Source organism: Apostichopus japonicus, chromosome 9 (assembly GCF_037975245.1).
Source record: "Apostichopus japonicus isolate 1M-3 chromosome 9, ASM3797524v1, whole genome shotgun sequence".
Taxonomy (NCBI): Eukaryota; Metazoa; Echinodermata; class Holothuroidea; order Aspidochirotida; family Stichopodidae; genus Apostichopus; species Apostichopus japonicus.
This window is the reverse complement of record NC_092569.1, coordinates 18,356,654-18,380,905: the sequence shown is the minus strand read 5'-3', so window position 1 is coordinate 18,380,905 and position 24,252 is coordinate 18,356,654. Positions and strand designations below refer to the sequence as shown.

The window sequence follows — 24,252 nt, the reverse complement described above, 5'->3', positions numbered from 1 at the left end:
TCTATATTGCACGGTTTCTCGATAACATATTAGTTATATATGGTCTCTCTTTCCTTAAAGTGTTCTTGACTACTCATATATCACTTTATAAGATGTTATAAGAAGTTGTAGGGAAGACTCCCTGTCGTCATCGGTGGTGTATACAATAGACACAGCTGTCATAAACAACTTCCTAGAAGAGAAGTATATTTTATATGCCTTGTGCGTGAAGGAACATCTATATCTGGGATATCTTGCAAATGAAATAAGATACTGGTAATTGATAGAGAATAGCTTAAAACACAACAAAGCACTTATGGCATGATATACTATTTAGATATTTAGAAAATTGTATGTTAACATACTCATAAAAAGTTGCCCATGTTTATAGATTTGATTGTTCAAATCATTTTCAGTTAACTTTCGGTTAAATTCTTCTATTTTTGTTCAGCATAACATTGCTTCCTCTTTTCATAAAGTGATATTATAGCTCCTTTAAGTTCCTACATCAAGCTCCTGAAATTTCTTTCACCCTTTGCACCTTAGACTTTCATCCATTTTACTTTTAACCTTCAAGTTCCCCTCGTTAATTCCCAATACATAAGAAATTGTTCGGTCCTATATCAGACGTCTAGTTTAGGAGCCCGTATTATCAGACAAGGAAACACATAACTAAAAATTAGGACCACGTGTTGTTTTCTTTCTTAATCGTGATTGGTTCATTCAGTGATAGATTTTGATGAATATTGTTATTGGATTTCGTTCAGAGTTACATTATGTGTAGGTCAGTGACTGATGCTAGAGCTTCCAACCTAGTATTAAAAATAAAAATTGTTATATACTATGGGATTATCACAACGACATGAATTAGAGAGGACATTTTGCCATCGCATTTCTACTGTAATTTTGAGTATTATATTTAACGTGATGTATGCAACGAATGTCAGCTGTAGTAATCCATGCTAAAGAAAAACAAAAACAAAAGTGAGGAATGGAGAGAATGGGCTGTAAAGGAGCAACTAAGTCTTGCGTTGAGATTTATGGTGAACCTTGCAATATATTAATATGTAAACTAGTTTATCATGACAGTAAATTAATCGGTTAATCTTCTAGCAGTTACATGTGTGCATCATAACAATTAATATGTACGAGCATGGATATACTGAATGAGGATCACAGTGTCTGTGCTGTTTTATGTTTTCTTTTGCCACATTCCTCTTTTGCGATCGCTTTTCCTGGCTGTAGACGCCCGTGGCAATAGTTTTGCAACAAAAAGAAGAAAAAATAGGAAACTTGTAAGCAGGTCCTATATTTCCTGCTGTAAAATATTACGCCAAAAAATAGATGTATTCTTCATGCCATATCTGGTTAGTACAATGTCTTGCTCTTCCTCTAGTCCCGGAGTTGCGGTCGAGTGGTAAACCACATACACAATCTTTAACTTTTACATACAAGTGACTGGATGAGTTAACTCCCTCATACGGCAGATAATCGAGCAGAACGCAATAAGAATAGCAGGAAGCTTCAGTTTCAGTTGACTACGTATAATACCTTAACTTCATGGCGTATCAGTTACTATACAGGTATACACGTTATGTTTCACTTTAGAAGCCAAGTTGACACAGAGAATGGTCAGATTTATCTTGGGAAGTAAAACAAATGCATTGTTATCGTTTTCCTACAAGTGTATCGAAACTAAAATGAAACGTACCGCATGATCGATAATGAGTACGCTCCATGTCTGGAGATAGGTGTCTACATATTTAACGATCCGACAGAGTGTGGCTGGAAGTAATATATAACGGGGGAAAAAGAAGACAATTTAAGCTCACAAATATAACTTCATACTACCTGGATCGTCACTATCGGCAGTATGAACTTAAATTCGCTGGTTAGAACTATAACAAAAAATGATTTGTAGGTTTGCATTAACCTTAGAAGCAAATAAGTATTCAGTTTGTTATGAAAAGAAATTCAATTTTTCCTCTCCAATTTCCATGTCCCCATTCTGTTTTCAGAGTTACCCTTAATTTTATTTTATTCTATTTTCTAGGTGCTCAGGATGGTGGAGAAACGAAACATTTCAGTTGAATATAATATGATTGCACAATTGCATACCATTTTGTTTTATTTTGATTGCGTACTGAACAACTGACTCCAAATTCATATTTATATATGGGTTTAAACTAAAATGGATATATTAGAAGCAGCTTAATATTAAGACTTCAACATGCATATGATGCAATGCAATGCAATGATTTCACACATACAATAAGAAACAAATGAATTCAATTTCCAATGTGAGAATAGTGTTGCGACAATATTTAAAGAGTGATCCCCAGTTGTGTTGGATATGTTTTATAACCACTTTACTAAAACTTGTAACCGTACTCATTCCGTGGTTGCCTATCTAAATATACAACATTAAAGAAATGAAAAGAAAAACCCTCTACAATGTGAATCCATGAGATAATTTCTGCTTGCTTCTAGTTCACTTTTGGTACACATTAACATTTCTGGGAAGATGCACGTCTGAATTTCAAAAAATATATAAATAAAATAAGTCTTTTGCAATTAGTCTTTTGTAATTAAACAAAAACCTTCATTAAAATTCTTATTCTTCAACAGAAGCGATATGTTTAAAACCGTACATGTCCCTAATTTGAGACATCATTCATATTTCGATGCAATCAAGTTACAAAGTAATTATGAATTATCGCAGGAGCAAATTAGGTTTTTGTCTACAAATATTCAAAGGGTTTTCACAAATTGGAGAATTATGAACGAAGACAAAGGAAAACAAAAGAAAATATGAAATAGATCAAATTACTCAGTGTTTTGGGATTTTTTTTAAAACTCATGATATGGTTAGATAAAATTTCTTTTCCTGGCATTAGCCATGTACAAACAATTCGTCTAACCGACTCGTTAAGTTAATTTCACATATTGTTAGCCTTATGAATTAAGTCGGTCTTATTTTTAGATCAGTATAAATCAGTCCACAATCGTTGTTTCCTCCACCACGAAGGTCATCCCAAAACATGTTGGTTCCACGTGTGGAGCCGTCATAGTCGCTGTTAGGATGGAAAGGCCCACACTGGACACATCCACCTCCACCGACTGGAAAAAACTCACAATAATAATCGTAAGCACATGAAGTACTGCTAGGTTGATAGTTAAGATGCCCAAACCACCAGGCACCCACGTGCTTCTCTGCACAGTGGTAGTCACTCCAACCGTCGTTATCTTGATCCCTCGTACTGAATAACTTATTTTTATGCCATGACATACGATCAATTCCTGTTCAAATGAGATAAAAAAAAGGGAGATCAATGTAATTAGTATAGTTTAATTTAAGACGTATGTGTATTAATGCTGTCTGCAATATGTGCGTGATACTCTGCGGAAGCTGATACATTACAGTTGGTAAGTTGTATTACCTTAATATATAAATAATTCAACTTTAGTTCACAAAGGTGAACTGATGCATAAGAAGGAATCACTGAAAGCGATATTTTGACTTACAGTTCTTATTTCAATGATATGCAACTGGTTATATTGGTAAATTAATGTTACCATTATCTTATTTTTGCAGATTTCAACGGTAAACGACTCCCACAAAAATCTCATGAAAATCATGCTCTTTTTGTGAGATTTCAGGTCGGGTTTAATTATATTGTCAGGAGGCTATCATTATCAATGTGTGATTTAATACCCCGTTTCTTTTCTGTCCATATTTGCAAGGTACATGTAAAAAAGAAAACACTTTGTTAAAAAAAACCAGGTCATTCTAGCTTCAATATATTAGATGATTTGCATTTCCAGTAAAGACGATAGAGAAACTTATTAAAACATGAATCACGGCGATTTTACATTTTGACTTGCTGGAGGCTTCAGTCACATGTTTCAGAACTATTTACGCTGTTATACCTCCCAATTAGAATACGAACTGAATAATCTTAGCTGGTTGGGAAAGTTATCTATCACAATTATCTCTGTCACTAAACTAATGGTGACAGGTGTAGGGTGTGCAATGGTAATTGACGGTCCTACATGAGTGCAGTGTTGTTGAATAGCGAAGTTTAGGAAACCATTTGGAACTATAGGTGGCTTTATTTGACAATCGTAACTGTTGAATGCCCCTGATAACCAATGTTAGGACGTCAACTCACAACACGAACTAGAAGCATGTATTATGGTTATATGACTTGCTTGCATGCTTTCAGTCTATACCTTTTTGCAAACTTTGGAATAACCTTAATAAATAATAATAATTACATGTCAGACAAAGAGTTGAATTCATCTTGTAAAGTATTGTTGATAATCCGGGGTAACATGCTAAATCTACTTCACCTACACGGAAGTCATAATTAATATAACGCAACACTTTGTTTTACGAGTGGGAAATCTACATTCCTAAAGACCCAATCAAAGATAAGGAGTGCGCCAGATTATTACCAATTAAAGTAATCTAGTTACATCTTCAGGTAGGGCAAATTAAAATATGCCCTTGTAATGTGTGTAGTTCATAATTTCGCGAAATTTGTTTATAATTGATAAAATTAAGAACTTCTAGTTGCACTGATGATGTGAAAGTAACATACAATATGGAGGATATCATTGCACTTTTTCGTACGTCTTATATTCAACAAGTATAAAACAGTCTGCATTATGCTTTTATCATGAGTGAATGACTCAAAAGTTTGCAGAAAGTTGCTCAGAACTTAAAATAAATATTTTATCATTCATATTTCAACTTTAATATTACCATAATGTTTCATGGTATAAACATTTACATACCAACTGAGCTGGCAGAATCATATCCATCGATGTTTACTAGTCTATATTTACTCTGTTCATCACTGATCCGGAAGAGATTATACTTTGCAAAATATAACGAGCCATGCCGATCAGTAATGTCAATTCTTAACTCGTAGTCTTTCTGATTAGTCAAAAGAGCAATCTTGTCGTTGCCGAGCCAAAATTCAGTATTGAGAAACCCAAAACCATTTTTGTACTCATCCCAGTAACGATAGAAATCGATCGATCCGTCCATACGACGTTGTAACACCTGTGTTGAATAGAAATGGTAGACAATTTGCACAGGTAACACGTCGAAAAAAAAACATTTAATTTGGCAATATTGTGTTAGAGCCTCTTGTAAGGCCTTCATTTCAATTGTTGATACTGGTTTAATTTATTATGATTGTATTCTCGTGTATGTTTATAATACAAACTAACAAACATGTCATAACAACTTCGGCATGTAATAAATGTAAACACCGTACGACGTCAATTTTTATGTATTCTTTCTTACCGTACATTTGAATAAGACGAACACTTTGATCATCATATGGAAAACAAATTCCACCCTTCTTAAATTAAGATTCAGAAAATGAATGATTCTAGAACACAGACACTGCCAACTACTAACGCATATAGGATTTGAAAATCATTGAATAAAAAAAGGGCTACCTATAAATTTTGTCTAGTTTTCCTTTCTACCTATGCGACACTACTTAATCTTAGCTAGCACATAAACGACATGATCTTGTATTTTACAAACACTTATTTAGCCTTTATTATTATTAACCGAAATAAAGGTTACCTTGTTAAATACAAAACTGAAACCAATTTTAAATACAGCAATGGCTTCCGTGTATGTATCATATATACAATTAACATGAATTGGCAATCAACCAAATGAATTGTTCGCCAGACGACAAATTACGTCACAACATTTCCTTTTGAACAAAAGAACGCAAAATGAGTCCACTCGGTACCCATGTGGCAGCAGTACAATAAGATGCTGAATGTGACGATGTAATGGGAAACGAAGACGATCTAACATGTATATATATATATATATATATATATATATATATATATATATATATATATATATATATATATATATATATATAATTCTCGTGGAAGGTTTGTTTTAAATAAAACAGATGAAAAGCCTTCATCTATAAATCTTTCAATCAAATTAAGAGAACAAAATTACCGTCCATCTTCCTTCATCAATGGAATTGTTACAAAGTACTTCGAATGGTTCTTTCGCGCCAACTGGTTGGATCAAATATACACCGGAATCAAGGGAGTCTCCTTCACATTGATCAAATACTTCTTGACAATCTCTGGGATACTCGCCGGATTGGTAGTAAAAATAGGAAATCTCTATATATGATACAAAACATTCTTTGAGACTCAGGAAGATATAACAGGTTCATGAATGACCGTTTTTCAAAATATTAAGAAACTACTGCTATACGAGACATCAACATTCAATAGCTTTAAAATTATTGATGAAGATATTGTTGTCTCATAATGGGTAATTATTATTTCATCCCTCCCATTAGAAGAATGTGAGATATTTTTAAATGATTGAATAGTGGAGCATATAACAAGAGAAAACATGAAAGTGTATGTTTATTGATATATTGACATCTAGAAATAAAAGGGGTATATTAAATCACATACTGTACACTCATCGAGTAAACAAGAAAGGGTGTGTTAAGTAACATACAGTAAACATTAACAACTAAATGGATGCTTTATAGATAAACAAGTTGTAAAACAACAACCGAATAGAAGAATATTGCAATGGTACACAGTGGGTAAAGGATGAAGACCGATAAACCACACGGACAATTTTTGAAATATGCAAAATAAAAACAAGTGGCAAAACAATTACTAAAGTATGTTTTACATATTCAAAAACTGAGAGTAGCTTTTACAAATGATTATCGAGTTGTGTTTCCATTATTATATCTGTTACGTAACTGATGGGTATTTTTTTAACAGCAGAAATGTTATCAATGAAACTGAACCTTAACAAATGCATTAAGCAGACAAACTCAAAACTATCTATCGTTACCGTGATCTGTGCTTCTTCTGTTTCGGTTAGGAGGAAGTTGCTCACTGGTCGATTCAACAATCTCCTAAAGATTTAAGCAAAAAGTCACGAAAGAGAGTTCAATTTTATTTAAGAATAAAAGATGCTTCACTGCCGTATTTTGGTGAAAGTAACAAATTACATTTGCCTTAGTAATTATCAGTGATTAGTAACTAGCACATAATGAAAAGCACGCAAACATTTGTTTGGAATTTGTAACCAAATGATGACGGTAACTACGACAGCCAAGAAGTAAAATGGCTTCTTGCGCAACATAGAAGATCAATGCGGAGACCATTTCTTTAAAAATTACACAACTTGAAGGAAATTGTTTTTAAGGAATAGTAGAAATGTAGCAAATGTAGCAAACCAATATTCCAGGCAGTTTACTTCCGAATATGGTACATGAGTACCTGATGATGTGTACAAATAAACAGTGAGTTACATAAAAAGACTCAAAGAGGTTGGAACTAATTTTAATAGGTATAGGGGGACTTACAAATCGCATATTTTGTTGATATTAGAACGTGATTATTAATTACGCGTTTTTACGCAAAGCCGGGCCTTTTTCTTGTAATGATTTCAAGTAGTGAAATTTCAAGTAGTTACGCATTGAACGCAATACTTCACAATGACGTGAGAGTTATTGTAGTTAGTTGAAAACAAATCATGCGATTTACATTCAGTATAGTCCTAGGCTAGTTACATTAACTTGAGGAAGGTAGTTGATTTCCTTTGTATCTAACTAACATAATGTTAGAATCAAACATATGTCCAGATGTTCATACATTAAAATTGTTTACTTTTACAAAGTTATTTTCGAAAATTAAAAAAAAACAAATGCATTCAATTTGATGCTTTCTTCCAATTTCACAACACTGTCATTCCAAAATCGTCTTCCAGCTATATTGCTGTACGGATTAAATCTAATGTATGTATTTGAGGGGTTTCATTGCCTCGAAATTGTATTTGCTTTATGCATGTAAGAGTTCTTTAGTTAACATTATAATTAAATATACGAGGGTCGGATGGAAGCATATAAACACATCTTGCTCTATATAAATACCTCTTGCTCTTTTAAAAATTAAAAAGAAGCATCTTCATAGCTAAATACTTCACAAACGGATTTTATGTGAAGTAGACTGAAAGAAAGTCTAAAAACACTTGTATCAGGGGAGCTAGTTTAGAAATATTCTTTATGTGAACTTTTTTGTTAAAATGCGTTAACGATTTTATCATTAACCTGCAACTTATATATGTAAGCGTTTAGTTTTTTTTTAAATTCAATATCATTATTTGCAAAGCGTCAATTTGTGTTTTAACAAGAAGTATTAAATTTATAAGTTTTATTTGGGGTAAGTTTGATTCATACTTGATTTTTCCTACTTTGTATTAACTTTGTTTCTTATTCTGAACACAAATTAGTTTTATTACAAGAATTACGTTTAACATTATCATATATTATTGAAATGTAAAGTTTTCAAACTATACCAAAAGTATCTATTAATTACAGTCATTTTTGTTTCAAAGACCCTTCAAGGAAATGAATTACAAAGATATATCCATATTTCTAGCCTTGATATATAAATGTTTAAAAAGGTTGCATGCTAGCAATAAAATCTAAGCAATCTTTGTTGGCACATAATAATCATGCAATCATTGACGATGTCTATTTTGTAGCCTAAAGTTAACACAGCCATGATACATATTAGTACCAACTGTTATAATGGAAGACTTACTAAGGCTTTAACGTGCTTGTCTACAGCTTCAAATGTATCATTTTGTACAAGCCGTTAAAGAACCTAGCCAATTAGCCCCGTATTCAGTACATTTGTTGTGTGCGATATATCACTCAAAATCTGTTGAATGTTTTTGAAAAACTCTTTTGGTTTCTAAGATATACACATTTGAAGTGTTGATAAATCAGATATATAGTACAGGTATCTAATTGTGTGTTAATATTACATGGCTAGGTTAGAGTAGATACAACAAATATAAAGGCAATGCAAAATTTAAAAGCTTAAGTTGTAAAACGATCGAAGCTGACGAAGAAGAAAGGTGACATGGTATATTAAAATCGCCAAGAGAAATTTAAAACAGCAAAGTAAAAAAATAATTTGTTAAAATAAATTAATTACGTTTACTCACCATTTCCCCGAGAGAAGATGAAATCGTTGCTACGAAGCAGATCAAAATCCAGATCAAACAATTGAGTGTCATATTGAAGCAAATTGTGGATAATATTTAGAGAGAGAGAGAGAGAGAGAAATGTTTATCCTACCGCTCCTCAGACGAGAATGATTCCTTTGAAAAATGGTTCTTTGTTTATCGACTCACCTCAGAAATAACCAAGTGACATGACCGAAGCATTTAAGGGCCGAGTTTTAGTATCAGTTATATTTGGTAACACTGCCGTACATTCCGGTTTAGTGTGCGTTTGTTCAACAATGGAGCTATCAACACCTTCCTGGTTCAAAGTATTGCTGTATATATATGGAATACAGAGTATCATTCCGAATTTACAGGTGCAGTTGTAAAAAAAAAACAAGGTGACAAAACATTATTTCAGAGATGCGACAAGTTGTTGAGATTAACATGGAATATAGCCCTACAAGCACAGGATTTTGTTTTTATTCTTGATGAAGTTCATATGTAAATGAGTGTTACAGTAAAGCGTAAGGTAACCATGGTTTATTTATTGATTAAAACCTATATTGAACATGTTATATACTTAACAATATATAAATTGTTACATGTGTAAGGGTCTAATTGTAATATTTTACATATCATTCAGGCAAAGGTAAAAGTTCATTATTATAATCATTGCAGTTGTGTTTACCAATATCCACTACCATTATAATCTGTTTAGTAATGTGCAATTGATTTCGAAGCTCACGAAAGATTCAATGTGAAAATGTTCTTATATGAATAATGTTGTTGCGGTGTGTCCTGCGTCATAACGGGCGAGTGCCGATATCGTATAAGCATAGTCTTCACATTGTCAGAAGCTTCTCAAGATTCAATCCCATGCTCAACAGAAGACCTCTTGACACTTACCTCATACCGATAAGCCATTCTCACAACATACACTGATCAGAATAAACAAAAACTGTTAGCAAACTCATGAGTATCCACTAAATGGCCTGTGTAAGAGAATGTGTTAGTGTACTGACGTTTCGATCCTAGCAGAATCTTCTTTAGGGGCTGAATGACAAAGTAACATAAACTACAAGGGACTAAAAGACGAGCCCATAATGCAGACAGATAGCACAGCATACAGCGATGACAGAAGGGAGCCATTTCTGAAGTAATATGTGCTATGTCTTTTGGTTAACCGAGTAACAGATTGGGTGAAATTTCCGTTTTCTTTGAGGTAACAGAGAAGCTCTATTTTATTTATATATTTTTTTTAAATATTTTCATATCAAAAGCTTAACACAGACATTACTGCTGTATGCATGGCACCTGAAAACTTTCGACATCACCTGTCGGGAAGATGGACTGGACTACAATAATATATTTGGTAAAGCGGAATGTCCGTTGAAACTCATAACCGAAACATCGAACTGTTAAAAAGAACAACAAGAAAGTGTTTGGGAGCAGGGAGCTATTACACATGTAGAAGCATCTGTAACGCTTCCTGATCTGAGGGATGCAGCAGGATATATCTTTATTTAGCAAAGAACAGTAAGAAACACATTGTCGAGGTGACTCAACTATAGTTTTGAAGAAAACTGTATGATCCATGGAACTTTTAATACCTTCAACGAGAGAAATGTTCACTAAACCATCAGTGACGACTTAGCCGACCTATCATTTACAGGCGCGTATCCAGGATTTTCAAACCCGGGGGGCGCGAATTACTATCTAAGCGGAGCGCCACCATCGGTTGGCGCGCAGCGTACAAGAAAATTTCTTGTTTTGAAACCCCCCCCCCCCCCCCAGATCACCGGAAACGGCACTTCTCGGGCTTGAAATGACCAACCAGATGTACACTTTTTGCCTGAGAACCAGGTATTTCCTAATAGTTTTTTTTTTTCCATCCATAACCTTTTTGAAGTTTGTCAACCCGGCACACATCATGTTCGACCTGATGGCATCTCCTGTGGGTCTTTGCTTTTGTAGGTGATTCTACGTCGCGGCCCACAATACCCGTCAGCCCCACTTTTCAAGGTTTTAAGCCCCATATTTGTTGAGAATTTGAAAATTCACATTTCTCGTGAATAAACTCACTTGAAAACATACCCATAATGTTGTACAAAATTTCATCTATGGACAACCAATATAGAAAAACTTCCTTCAACCCCTAACAGACCGGTCAAAATTGCACGAGTAGAGGGAAGTGTGATGCAGAATGTCGGTCAGAAATTGTCGAAAATTCAGACATAGTTAATTTATTGGTGTAGAAACATTAAAACCTCTTATAACGGCTATTATAAAACTTGGTTGAAGGAAATGAAAAAATAGCAGATATTTCCGAGAGCGAACACTACACACATAGGCGTAGGAGGCGCGGCGGCAGTGGCGGAGCTAGGGGTATTGGTCAGGAGTGGCGAGAATGGTCTGTAGGAGCGCTTTCGACACTATCTAAGCGGAGCGCCACCACTGGTTGGCGCGTAGCGTACAGAAAATTTTTGAATAAAGATACTCCCTAGATCGCCGGAAATGACCCTTTCCGGGCCTGGCTAATTTGCAGATAAACGAAGAATAAGGTGTCATCGCCAAATTACACCAACAAAATGTGACAAATGTCAATAAGTAGATGAGAGCGCAATAAAAATGTTAATAATCTAGAATAAGTAAAAAGTGGTAAAGAGCCGAAAAAGGCGCCAGCAGTCCATTTGAGTCCGTCAGGGGGGGGGCATCCACCCCTCCCCCGACCGTATGGACGCTCCGCCACTGCGCGGCGGGGGTGCAGCCCCTAATTCGCCATTACTAATGTAAAAGAGAGTTTTGACATAATTGGACCTCCATGCTTTTTATACATCTACATGAGACATGTCGTTGTTTACATTAGCATCCCGCGAAATACTGCGCAATTTGAACGGACCGTACGGTACATGATGGCATGCGATGTAATAACCGATGCTTGCTTATATGATATTGACATGAACACGTTGAACGCGCGCTTCGCGCGCGAAAACTTTTGGTTATTTTTTCAGGCAAGTCGGACAGTTTTGAGGCTTTTCATCCTGGAACGCCATTTTCATGCTCACTGATATGATGTGATATCTGCTGTTTGCGTTACAAATTCGAACAGGCGCGTAGCGAGGAATTTGCCAAGGAAGGGGCGAAGCCTGTAGGCAAATTATCTAAGCGTAGCGCCACCATAGGTTGGCGCGAAGCGTACAAGCAAATTTTGGCCGAAAATGTCTCCCAGATCGCTGGAAATGACACTTCCCAGGCCTTGTAAGTTGCCTCTAAGCACTTTCTATTTTGAAATTACTTAGAAGAGACTAGGAAACATTTGGGTAATTAAGGAAATATGACTTTTCACTTTTTCTCCAAGTAAAAGCTGAAAAATGAAAGATGTACGAGTGAATTCAAACATTTTACGTTGAAATGTGGTCTGTTAACCAAGGCCTGGTTTTTTCATTATATAAGTACATGAAAAATATGACATATGAAATATGTTGCGTATTTTCTCATTTATTTGCATGTAACATTTCTTATTTGTAAAATTCTGTAAATATACATTTATTCAAAAATGCAGGATAAATAGCCATTTAAATGGAATAATTTTATACAACAGTGTTACCTTGTTAATTCATAGTAAAACGAGCAGACATAAACATTTTATCTCAATTCTGGTGGATTAGATGTCTTAAAAGAGTTAGCTGTTACAGATACTAACAAATTAAGCAATTTAGCCATAACATTCACTGAATTTTGAATAAACCATCACTTACTAACAAAAGCAAAGATTTTTATCAATCAAGTTGACAAAATATAGCAAAAATTTAATATATGATTATTTTTGGTATGATTTTCCCAAAGCGAACATAAAATGCAAGTATTTTTTGATAAATAGTCATTTTGGGGCAAAATGGATATATTGTACAATATTTTTTGTATCTTTGGGGCGTTCCAATACACCCCAACCAGTTAAGTGTAGCAATACACCACTATGATAAATTGTATATATCTTTGGGGCGTACCAGTATGCCTCAACCAGTTAAGTGTAGAAATGCACCTCTATGATAAATTGTATTTATCTTTGGGGCGTACCAGTACGCCCCAACCAGTTAAGTGTAGCAATACACCACTATGATTAATTATATATATCTTTGGGGCGTACCAGTACGCCCCAACCAGTTAAGTGTAGAAATGCACCTCTATGATATATTGTATTTATCTTTGGGGCGTACCAGTACGCAACCAGTTAAGTGTAGCAATAGACCACTATGATAAATTGTATATATCTTTGGGGCGTACCAGTACGCCCCAACCAGTTAAGTGTAGAAATATACCTCTATGATAAATTGTATATATCTTTGGGGCGTACCAGTACGCCCCAACCAGTTAAAGTGTAGCAATAGACCACTATGATAAATTGTATATATCTTTGGGGCGTACCAGTACGCCCCAACCAGTTAAGTGTAGCAATACACCACTATGATTAATTATATATATCTTTGGGGCGTACCAGTACGCCCCAACCAGTTAAATGTTGAAATATACCACTATGATAAATTGTATATATCTTTGGGGCGTACCAGTACGCCCCAACCAGTTAAGTGTAGAAATATACCTCTATGATAAATTGTATATATCTTTGGGGCGTACCAGTACGCCCCAACCAGTTAAGTGTAGCAATAGACCACTATGATAAATTGTATATATCTTTGGGGCGTACCAGTACGCCCCAACCAGTTTAGAGTAGAAATACACCACTATGATAAATTGTATATATCTTTGGGGCGTACCAGTACGCCCCAACCAGTTAAGTGTAGCAATACACCAAGAAAATTGTGTGTGTTTCTCAAAACTACATATCTTCTTTTACACAAGTTGTTGCAAGAAAATAAGAGTACACACTGCCCAATCAATAGTATGTGTAAAACATAAGGTTTCCTAGTTATTCAGCTCAAATTCTTGATCTATAGCTGCATATCTTTCTTTCAAGTCACAGACTTCCCTCTTTGGAAGGCGATTTTTATGGGTTAAATTTTAAGTCCCAGAACATTAAGGAATGGAAAGAAACTGATGGTGTGTATGGCTGCTTATTTCTTCCTTGGCCACAGTCTAGCAGTTTCCAGTCTCCAGTCCAGGATCCCTTCATCCAATGTAAAATAACCTCATCCTTTTCAATTTTAGTGACTTCTCCAAAGTATGGTCGTGTGCTTGAATCAATGAGGTTTACGGCTGCTATATTCCCAACTTTAATATAGTCAGATACTTCAATAACTTCTTTCGCAAAGTTATAACATTTATATATATCACCACTCTGAAGATCTTCTACTCTAAAAGCAAGGAGCAGAAGGGCAGAAGGACAGAAGATAGCGGTTCTTATTCTCCCTGTAACAATTATCCATTTGCAAAAACAGATCCTTCCCAAGAGTATCCTTGTGCTTCACTAGTGTCCACAAATTGCATGTAATGGTCATGTTTGAATCATGTTGGATATGCTTCAGATCAGTCATAACATATATGCAAACTTGTCACATGGACCTTTAGTGTGAATTAGACCACCTGAAAAGAAAGAGAAGAATGAATATATATATACTACTTCATTGACATGTATGATAAAGAGGTTGTTATTACTTGTTTTCTGCTGTTAAATAAAGTTTGATAATTAACCTGTACTATGTGCTTTAACAAACAAAACAAAACAGTCACATAATATTTGATGGATACTAAGGCCATTCTCTTTATCAGAACAACAAATAAAGAACAGAATTGATTTGACCTCAACCAAAACAATAGGAACACTAGACTTCTTGTAACCTTAGGTGTCCATCCTTATACTATTTATGAAGATAATCAAACTTCCCCTCTTGAGACATTGTGTTGTAAAACAAGGCATCATACAAACAAACACCCTGTATAAACACCCACACACAAATACTGCTCACGCACATACATACTGTACTATACACCAACATGACATTACAATTTCATACTGTAGGATTACAATTTTTCGGAAACCAGAAAACATGATGGTTACACTTATAATGACATAAACACTCTCCGTCTTGTGCACTCTTAGGTCACTTCACAATACCATGGAGGTAAAACAGACCTCCATGATAATACTGACCTGTTATGTGGATGTGGATGTTTTACATCCTTATCACTCTGGACAAAATGTGGCAGATCAGTCTTTGATTGGTCCATTCCATCGACTATAAGGGTATTCAGTTCCAAAGAAACCTGGCACGCCTTAGTGCGGGCAAGATGTTACTGCTCTCCTTTTGACCTAGTAAAAATAGAACATATAATGATACAAAATAAACTCTTAACTGATACAGGGTTTACGATATCAGATAAGAAATATTGATTTGAGTTTTGATCCAATATCATTTGAGAAATAATGTAAATGATATATGGGTCAATCCATGCCAAATCAACAGATTTTTGGGTCGATTCCACGTCGACCCTCTTAGAATCGCCTGGAACTGATATGGTGTCCTGCCATATGTCTCAAAGGATGAAATTGGGCAAAAAAAAGATTTGAAAACTTTTTCGTTGCTAGGTTACGACCCCGCCTAGCAACCAACTTAAAGTGGCGAAAATGAGAGTTACATCAGCCATGCTAACAACATTAAAAACTATTGAAATGTATTAAAAGGGTTCTGTCTAATACTCTTTGACTCCAACCCCCCCCCCCACACCCTCCCCATAGTGCACTATGCATATTTGTATACATGCATACAGTATGTGACTGACTTTTACTGCAAAGAGACTGCATAAACATGCATTCAAGGTATACTGAATTATTGGTATGGTCCACAGTGTGCACTATATATGTGTGTACATGTTCAGTACAGTGTTATTTTACACCAAGTACTATTAAATACACACTGTCCAAAATAATGAACAGTATACACACTGTACATGTATTTACTGGTTAAACATTCCTTTTAAATTATTGAAAGTCTTTTAATTTATTGAATTAGCAAACGAATTATACACTACATTGCAAATATTTAAAAAGACATTGAAATATGCACTATGCACTATATATGTGTGTACATGTTCAGTACAGTGTTATTCTACACCAATTACTATTAAATAAACACTGTCCAAAAACATGTACAGTACACACTGCACATTTATGTTCTGGTTAAACATTCCTTTTAAATTATTGAAAGTCTTTTAATTATTGAATTAGCAAAAGCATTCACTAAATTGCAAATATTTAAAATGATATTGAAATATGCACAGTATTGAATGGAATGACCAGTACACAGTGTGTACTGTACATGATTGTGGACAGTGTGTATTTATTTAGTGCTTGGTGTAAAAATAACACTGTACTGAACATTTACACACATATGGGTCAATCCATGCCAAATCAACAGTGGCCTCCACGTCGACCCTCTCAGAATCGCCTGAAATTGATATGGTGTCTTGCCATATGTCTCAAAGGATGAAATTGGGCAAACAATTTTTTTTTTAAATTTTCCTTGCTAGGATACGGCCCCGCCTAGCAACCAAATCCAGATTGCATTTTAAGAGCCCTTAATTTGTGTCAAGTTTGGAGGCATTTTTTGCATAAATGTTAAGTATTTTATGTCTGATATTGCAGATATTGTGGAAGACATGTGGCCAGTTTTCGAATTTAGCTAATTTTGAGGAAAATTTACGGTCTCAATTTTTCGTAGCAAGTATTTAAAATGGCAGAAAATGAGATAGGGTCTTTTCTGGCCCTACTTTGAGTGTGCTCTATATTCACAAGCAGAGGCATGTTTGAGTTTTAATTTCCATAGGATCCTTGTCCAGTGGTAGTTGTACGGGAAAAGTGCAAAAAAAAGTCAAGCGGGTCGTACGTTTTACGAACAGCGCCCTCAAACTTAAGAAATCTCACTTCTGGCCCTAATTGGGGGTCCATTTTGGGCCTGTGGGTATTTTTTAATTTTTTTTTAAATAGCATTTTTCAGGAGCGTATTGACCCTATTTTTAAAAACTCAAGTCAAAAAGCTGTGTATTTTGTGTTATCTACTTAAATTTACGACTCGAAAATTGCGAAAATCACTTCGTTCATATGTATGAAAATGCTTGCACAAGCCGATTTGAGTACTTCAAATGACAACAACTTCTTAGCATTAGCATACAGGTGCTTAACAATTAGGAGGGTGGTCCACTAGCATAAGGACTACAAATAAACTGCATTTTCAGGGTCATATGCCCAACGATGCCTGTGAACAGCGCCCTCAAACATCACATTTTACCAATATTTTGGGCTATTTTGGGCATTTCAAGGTCAAATTTGGTCACAATTAAAAGTTTTATTTTCGGTTTTTAATACAAAATTAGTAAGATATGTATAGTTATGATGCACAGAATGAGCTAAAACATCTTTTATATTAGTTATTAATGCTCTGATGAGCAGCTTAAAGTGGCGTATATGAGAGTTACATCAGCTCTACAGAAACATGCTTGCGAGGGCAAACAGTGGTAACATTGTATCTTCATTCAAAGAGATGTTAAACAATATTAGAAATTATTGAAATGTATTTATTAAAAGTGTTCTGTCTAATACTCTTTGACTCCCTCTCACCCCCACCCCCCCCCCAACACCCTCCCCATAGTGCACTATGCAGATTTGTATACATACAGTATGTGACTGACTTTTACTGCATAGAGACTGCATAAACATGCATATACTGAATGTTTTGGTATGGTAATCTTCTGCTTCAAATTGTCTGTATGCATGTAACCCACCCCTCCCACCCACATCCTCTACCCAACCCTATATCAGAATAGAAAATGAATGTGAACCAGTGCGTACAGTGTGCACTATATACTGTATGTGTGTACATGTATGTTCTGTACAGTGTTATTTTACACCAAGTACTATTTAAATACACACTGTCCAAAATCATGTACAGTATACACACTGTACATGTATGTACTGGTTAAAAATTCCTTTTAAAATATTAAAAGTCTTTTAATTTAGTGAATTAGAAAATGCATACACTTCATTGCAAATATTTAAAAAGACATTGAAATATGCACAGTATGCACTATGCAGTGTGCACTATATATGTGTGTACATGTTCAGTACAGTGTTATTTTTCACCAAGCACTTTTAAATAAACACTGTCCAAAATCATGTACAGTATACACACTGCACATTTATGTACTGGTTAAACATTCCTTTTAAATTATTGAAAGTCTTTTAATTCATTGAATTAGCAAAAGCATACACTACATTTCAAATATTTAAAATGACATTGATATATGCACAGTATTGAATGGAATGACCAGTACACAGTGTGTACTGTACATGATTGTGGACAGTGTGTATTTTATTTGCTTGGTGTAAAATAACACACATACTGAACATGTACACACATATATAGTGCACACTGTACGCACTGGTTCACAATTTTCTATTCTGATATAGGGTTGGGTAGAGGATGTGGGTGGGAGGGGTGGGTTACATGCATACAGACAATTTGAAGCAGAAGATTACCATACCAAAACATTCAGTATACCTTGAATGCATGTTTATGCAGTCTCTATGCAGTAAAAGTCAGTCACATACTGTGTGTATACAAATCTGCTTAGTGCACTATGGGGAGGGTGCTGGGGGTGGGGGTGAGAGGGAGTCAAAGAGTATTAGACAGAACACTTTTAATAAATACATTTCAATAGTTTCTAATGTTGTTTAACATCTCCTTGAATGAAGATACAATGTTACCACTGTTTGCCCTCGCAAGCATGTTTCTGTAGAGCTGATGTAACTCTCATACGCCACTTTAAGCTGCTCATCAGAGCATTAATAACTAATATAAAAGATGTTTTAGCTCATTCTTTGCATCATAACTATACATATATCTTACTAGTTTTGTATTAAAAACCAAAAAAAAAATTTTTAATTGTGACCAAATTTGACCTTGAAATGCCCAAAATAGCCCAACATATTGGTAAAATGTGATGTTTAAGGGTGCTGTTCACAGACATCGTTCAACATATGACCCTGGAAATGCAGTTTATTTGTGGTCCTTATGCTAGTAGACCACCCTCTTAATTGTTAAGCACCTGTATGCTAATGCTAAGAAGTTGTTGTCATTTGAATTACTCAAATCGGCTTGTGCAAGCATTTTCATACATATGAACGAGGTGATTTTCGCAATTTTCGAGTCAGAAATTTGAGTAGATAACACAAAATACACAACTTTTTTACTTGAGTTTCTAAAAATAGGGTCAATACGCTCCTGAAAAATGGTATTTAAAAAAAAAAATTGTAATATACCCACAGGCCCAAAATGGACCCCCAATTAGGGCCAGAAGTGAGATTTCTTAAGTTTGAGGGCGCTGTTCATAAAACGTACCACCCACTTGACTTTTTTTTGCACTTTTCCCGTACAACTACTACTGGGCAAGGATCCTATGGAAATTAAAACTCAAACATGCCTTTGCTTGTGAATATAGAGCACACTCAGAGTAGGGCCAGAAAAGGCCCCTATCTCATTTTCTGCCATTTTAATTACTTGTTACGAAAAATTGAGACCGATCCAATGACCTTTCTCTGAACTTTAGGGTTTGTCATCTTAGTTAGGGCTACTATATCCAATTTGTAGTTCAAGCAAGTTTTTGAAAGAGATAAGTGTTAACTAGGAGCATCACTGACACACCCACACATATAGAGGACTTGAAGGAATAGATAGTCTTTCTATTGCTTTTGACTTCTGCAAGGATTCAAAAAGGAAAGCAGACATCAACTTTTAATTCTAAATTAGTAAAATATTTTGACTCACTTAAGATGATTAAGATGAACTTCTTGCAATTGTCGGCATTCTTCATTTTCCTTTCCACTCCTTGTTCTTTCCGCTACCTCTTTCAAGTACCACCCACAGTAAACTCAGTCGTCTAGAAAAATATAATGTTGAAATACTTTAATTAAGCATTTAAAGTACAAGTTTTACTTCACACAATGGTGTAAAATTGAACTGCTTAACCTAATCAAGAAAAAGTTATGTAGTGATTAGTGATAGAGTTTTATTGTGTCAATTTGAACCATGTTGTTTTTATGAATACCCATAGAATAATGCAATGAGCATGTTGAAATTGTTTACTAATTATAACTGAAGTTAAGCATTCTTTTAGGTACTTTAGAGAATTCCTTTAAAGGAGTATAGGGTGCTGAGAGTAGCTAATTGAGAAAAGAACAAGTAAAGCTGTACAACATCTTCTCATGTTATTTATTAGACCAATTGATAGGGATGTTTGGAAATAAGACCCTAATCATTTTCCCAGACAGTTGAGGTAAATGTCCTCAAAGGTGGAAATTAAAACAATTAAAGAAGTTTGACCAAAGGTAAGCATATTTCAATTTCTGGCATATTTGGGGGAACTTTCTGAAAATGTCACTATCTAAGGGAGTTGTTCATTGACATTTCAGCAGAAAGCACTTTTACTCCTGATTTGAGTGGAGGTTGCAATCAAACTTATGTCACATGTTCTTTAGAACTTCTTTAAATCAAATTTTTTGACAATAATTCTAATGTTTTTAAGGAATGATAATGCAGCTTTAGTGGCACACTAGCTGTGAGGTGTATTCTCTCCAGTATGTACAGTACAGTCTTTGTGCTTGCTGAAACTGAAGCTAACAATAGAGACACATGAATTTTTCTGAAGAAATGTTTAATGGACTGCACATGTAGTTAACTAAACAGATTAAATGTCACTGGATTGTATGAAGTTAAAGCCTACATAGTCAGCAAAGATAAAAGGATGCAATGCCTGTGGTTTTGACACCCCGGCTATAACCCACCAATTGTGATTGATCAGCAGACCATGTACAGTACTTGAAAGTTATCATTTGTAATGTACACAGCTATTGTTTGTGTGATAATTCTGGCAAAACAGTCTTACAACAACACTTTCGACCTCACAAGTTTCAGTTTACTTTATCAATGTCTTCATGCTAGTTAATCAATTTAAAGCTACTAGGCTAGCTATGAGGAATTTGAAATTTTATTCCCCTTTTCCCATGCAATGTATGCAACAATAACTGTCATAAATCCATGCACATTCACAAGATAAAATAATTAGGAATCTTGAACTCTTCTAAAGATTTCCATAAAGTATTCCTTGGAAATGATGCTTTGTTCACCAATGCCAATTTCTATCTATCATTTCCTTCTTCATGCGTGCATGGAGAGAAGTCTTTGTGTATGACACTGGAAGGTGCACTTCTGTTTTGTGGGGCATGTAATCTCCAATATGTTCAAATAAACACCTCATCCAAGCTAGTGCAAATGGAGTTTTGTTCTCATCCTTTTCTTGCCTTTATTGCCATGAATTGCATTTTTCTTGCCAACTTGAAATTATTTCAGACAATCTTTGAATAACTTGCTACTAATACCAAAGAACATACAAAATGCTTTCTCACATACAATCTTCCCACAAATTACATAAATAGAACAAGATTTGTCTCAGGTGTGACATGATCTTTCCTGATGAATCCAAATCTTGTCCAGAGTGAATTGCTTTAGCTAAGTTTCCCTCACTTCACTAACCTCTAGAAAAGACTGTTCTAGGTCATCGTAAGAAAGCGATTTGATACAGCTACCATCACAGCAATCAGATTGGAACATAGGCAGTGGATCAAATGCTTGATTGGGTCTCCTTCGTTTTTTCTCACTCCTGGTAAAAAAAAAAGGTTTTGATCACATGAAGAAATTGATGCAGAAAATTCTCTGGCAATACCAAAGCTACTGCTACTACTTCCATTTGAACTTATGTCAAGGTACAACCACAGCGAATCATTTGTTGTATCTGGAGAAATAGTACTGATGTTGTGACTCACAGTGACTGCCCCATTCAAACGGCAGTGAAAGTTTTGTTTTAGTATGATTATTTAAAGTTGGTTCCTCTTCCAAATTTTCCATTTCATTATCCATGCTCACGTTCCTTTTAAGTGTATTAGGTAGGGATGTATTTCCCTTGCTTTTGTGTGGAGATAAGAAAAGAGTTGGCTCAATGTCCAATTTGTCAGGATCATCCTCTTTACATTCTGACAGAAAACTGGTAATTTGTTAAAATTTGTAAGGGTTCCTTCACACATTTTGTTTCCCATGTAAGTGGAGCACAATGGCATGCATTGAAAGAGTAAGTCCTCACAGCATGACCACTGCTCAACAGTTTTACTCCCTTTCTGTGGTTAACCCTGCTTTTGAAGACTGTATATATTCACTGTTGGTTGCTGCAGTATAGACTGCCTTACACTGTGATATGAACTGGCTAGGTGTCATATGATCCTTTATTGACACACTGTTTGACCACAACCAAAGAGGCAAAGTTTTCAGGTTTTATTTCCACAATGGAGTTGCAATCAGGCAAGACAATATTGTTGTGATCGATTGCTTCTGAGATTAGTACTTTATGCAGACTGTGTAGCCCTGTTATGAAATCTTGCACATCTGTGAGGTACTGTATGTGGTTGTATGGAGGGAGAGGACTTCTCCAATGTCAGTATCAATGCTGCAATGTTGAAAAGTGAATTTTTAGTTGACAATATTTTGTCGAAATGGTAGTGTTCTACCAAACTTCAGTACAACTTGTAAAAAAGGACAAAACTCATTAACTTCAATAAAATAGCCTGACCTTCAATAATTTTCCTAGCCATTGGGACACAGTCCCTAGTTCCCACAATCACACATAGTGAGAGCAACAAATGTGAGTAAAAATCTGCACACTGGACCATGCAGGGACATATATATGCCAAAACTGTTATTTATGTTTTGTTATTTTTTTCTTGGGGGAGGGGCATGTTTGTAACTGGAAAAGCCTGAAATAAATTATAGCAATTTGCACCATGTACAGTATGCAATAATGAAGTATATGAGCATATTTGCTGCTATAAAGATTAAATTTGAAAATTAGCACTTACCTAAGTTCTTAAATCTGTTCCTTGGACTTGTGCTTTTATACAAGATCCAGATCAGATCCTCTGATTTTATCAGACGATCATCTCTCCACGGGGTAAACTGATGCATTGATCCAGTCGCATTTGCACTCGAGCCGTACTATGGATCTGATCCTTGCCCGGGCCGGTAAAAAATTCGGATTGGAAATGTGTCACTCGCAGCCGGAAATCGCGTACTAGTAGTACATTTGGTCCAAAACTTTCGTTTTCAAGGTTCATGGCCTAGAGTGACAATGCTACGTAAGATTCATAGGTCAGTTATGATTATTATGTTGTATTGTATCGACAATGGTCAGGAATTCAGGATGCAAGCTTTTTACGAAAAACACCCGATTTCGAAGAAGAGTTGACGATAAAAATCGTGTCAGTATGGACGCTAGCAACAAGTGTAGAATTTAAAACGATAGGCTCAATATTCGGAGTTGCCCTGGGACAGGGAGTACAACGTATGTGTCATAACACACGATGTTTTTGTGCGATTAAACTTACAGTATCTACTGTACTACCAGGGAGTTGTAATGGGTTGCGGCACAGCTGATCTGTCAATCACTTAAAACTAGTACGGGGTGGCAAAAGGTCATTTACGGTTAGCATAATAATAATCAGGGTTACCAGCGACAAGTAACAAAAAAACGTTAGATTTGCCAAAATAAAACCCCAGAAAACGCTAGATAATCAGTTTCACTCACTTGTTATGTGTTGTTTTCAATAATTCGTTGACTGTTCGTTGCACTGATTCATATCATAGGCAGTCCAGTGATTATTTTAACAAGTTAAAACGGTTAATAACAATCAGGAAATAATACAAGAAAATTAACTGTGGATTTTAAACCCAAGTATGAAAAACCCATTAATATTAAAGCAGTTCACGCGGTATTATAGTGTAAAAGCCACGGAAGCCTATAAATATATTTTATTGGGTTGCCAAGTGGTAATTTGGTCTCAAAGTTTCAGAAAACAAAGTAATTATTTTGTGAATTACCGATTTGGTGCGATTTTTGATAAAACGTATGCTGGAACCCTAGAAAGGTGAAAAAAAAATACGCTAGATCTATTGTGTGAAAAGGCTAACTCTGGTAACCTTTATAATAGTACTGTAGTAGACTTGTTTAGTTGTACTGTGTAAAAATATGCACTATGCGGAGTTCTCATCAGTATTACTTGTCAAACACACATGCATATAGTCTTATTTGTGTTAGGTTAGCCTTTCTGTAGAAGTATTCATTTGTGGTTTACATGTATACATTTGGAAAATGTCGCTTTCACTTGT

General features: G+C 35.3%; 1 protein-coding gene and 1 long non-coding RNA gene across 4 annotated transcripts in view; both read right to left on the bottom strand.

Moving 5' to 3' along the window:
• The window catches only part of LOC139974236 (fibrinogen-like protein A), a 77,133-nt gene extending 67,945 nt beyond the window's left edge, over window positions 1-9,188 (bottom strand). The window contains exons 1-5 of one of the 2 annotated variants that reach the window (XM_071981245.1): window positions 9,029-9,188; window positions 6,863-6,926; window positions 5,990-6,162; window positions 4,780-5,050; window positions 5-3,279 (exon numbers count right to left, since the gene is read on the bottom strand). In XM_071981245.1, coding sequence (XP_071837346.1) covers window positions 2,942-3,279; window positions 4,780-5,050; window positions 5,990-6,162; window positions 6,863-6,926; window positions 9,029-9,100 — 918 coding nt within the window. In that variant the 5' untranslated portion in view covers window positions 9,101-9,188 and the 3' untranslated portion in view covers window positions 5-2,941. Of the gene's footprint in view, window positions 1-4; window positions 3,280-4,779; window positions 5,051-5,989; window positions 6,163-6,862; window positions 6,927-9,028 lie in introns of those variants that run through there. The other variant, XM_071981244.1, reaches the window with a different exon arrangement.
• Window positions 9,189-12,701: 3,513 nt separating this feature from the next.
• On the bottom strand, window positions 12,702-23,482 carry LOC139973749 (uncharacterized). Of its 2 annotated transcripts, XR_011795327.1 has the most exons (5): window positions 22,947-23,482; window positions 21,574-21,700; window positions 19,810-19,921; window positions 15,141-15,299; window positions 12,702-14,572 (listed from the first exon to the last, which is right to left on the bottom strand). It is a non-coding gene; the product is annotated as an uncharacterized lncRNA (long non-coding RNA). The 2 variants fall into 2 exon arrangements; XR_011795326.1 differs by lacking the exon at window positions 22,947-23,482 and having other exon boundaries at window positions 21,574-22,122.
• Between the last annotated feature and the right edge of the window lie 770 nt (window positions 23,483-24,252).